The 1,597-nt window shown below is 53.4% G+C and overlaps 1 protein-coding gene across 1 annotated transcript; it reads left to right on the top strand.

Annotated features, from left to right (window-relative positions):
* Window positions 1-224: 224 nt before the first annotated feature.
* JN550_003164 (uncharacterized protein) lies at window positions 225-1,241 on the top strand (the record flags this gene model as incomplete). The annotated part of the gene is made up of 1 exon (XM_049314537.1): window positions 225-1,241. One exon carries the CDS (start codon window positions 225-227, stop codon window positions 1,239-1,241), a length of 1,017 nt encoding a protein of 338 aa, XP_049174999.1.
* Window positions 1,242-1,597: the final 356 nt, after the last annotated feature.

Genomic DNA, 1,597 nt, shown 5'->3' with positions numbered 1-1,597 from the left:
GTAACAGGCCAATCCTGAATGTTCAATGTCAGGCTCGGCCAAGACGGCCGCTTGCATGTCCGCTGTCCCGCAGTCATTATGACCATTTATCTGCCGCCCTTTCATTTTCCCACCTTGGCCCAAGCATCCTACAGTAATCTTTATTGACAGCATCCTTGAAACCGTACTGTTTGTAGTTGTAGTTCAGTGCTGAGAAATCCACACAGACAAATAGCCACGAAAGGATGCCCAGGCAAGCTTCATTTGACATCACGCCCGAAAAGGAAGCAAGCAAGCTCCAGTTCTTACGCCGGCAGTTCTTTGGAGCCCCACCTGCGGTGTCCCGACGTGATGTCGACTTGAAGGGCAAAATAGCCATCGTTACGGGAGCTAGCGGTGGCATCGGCCTTGAGTATTCGCGACAGCTTCTCAGCCTTGGACTAAGCCGACTCATTCTCGCCGTCCGTAATGAGACTAAAGGCGAGATTGCCCGCAAGGCTCTGACCAACGCGACAGACCTCGAGCCCAGCCAGTCGATCGAGGTGTGGAAGCTGGATTATGCGTCTTACGAGTCCATCATGGCCTTTGTGCAGCGGGTCGAGGGCCTTAGCCCACGAGTCGACGTTGCCATCCTCAACGCCGGCATCAATCGCAGCTCCTTTAACCTAAACCCGAAGACGGGCCACGAGGAAGACCTACAGACCAACTACCTCTCGACTATGCTGCTGGTGCTTCTCCTACTCCGGGTCTTTGAGCGAGCTACACATACCACCAACCCGTCTCAACTATCTCCGGGACGGATTGTCGTCGTGTCCTCCGACACCGCCGCGTGGGCCAAATTCCATGAGAAAACTAAGGAGCCGCTGCTCCCAGCCTTTGATGACAAGGGGGCCAAGTGGGATGGTTTCAACCGCTACGCTACCACCAAACTTCTAGGTCAGCTGTTCATAACCGAACTGGCGAGGCGCGTGCCGCCGGCGCTGGCCGTCGTCAATTGCGCAAATCCAGGCCTCTGCTACGGCTCCGACCTGGGCCGGGAGCTTGGCTTGGGTGCTGCTGTCTTCATCCGGGTCTTTGGCCGTTCGTCGTCTGTTGGTGCGCGTACTCTCGTGCATGCCGCTACCCAGCTGGACGACAGCTATCACGGGCAGTACGTTGAGGATTGCAAATTGAGACCGTACGTGCTTTCTCTCTTATCTCAGGTATTGATGACCCCATTTATTGCGAGCCATAGAAGCGTAAGGGATATCAACTCGCGATGAACCCATGCTCTATGCCATTGCATCCATACCTGACTATAAGACTAACCTGTGAGTGTGCGACTCCACTAGAATGGCACCCTTCGTCTACTCCAAAGAGGCACAAGGGATCACTCAGCGGTTGTGGAGGGAAACCGTGGATCAACTCTCCTTTGCGGGCGTTCATGACATTATCGAAAGCTTGGCTAGGGAATCTGCATAAGAGAGTTCGATCCCTAGTGCGAATCATGCAGCTAACAAGAAGAGGTAATGACGATGGCGCGATTTGGCACCTCGATATCAGCTACCAGTTTATTAATGAATTATCTTTGGTATTCAACCGTTAGCGCTAATATAGTCACCCATAAGCATGACCTATC

The sequence above is a fragment of the Neoarthrinium moseri genome, assembly GCF_022829205.1.
Source record: "Neoarthrinium moseri strain CBS 164.80 chromosome Unknown scaffold7_Wmoseri_CBS_16480, whole genome shotgun sequence".
Classification (NCBI taxonomy): Eukaryota; Fungi; Ascomycota; class Sordariomycetes; order Amphisphaeriales; family Apiosporaceae; genus Neoarthrinium; species Neoarthrinium moseri.
This window is presented reverse-complemented; position numbering and strand designations above follow the sequence as displayed.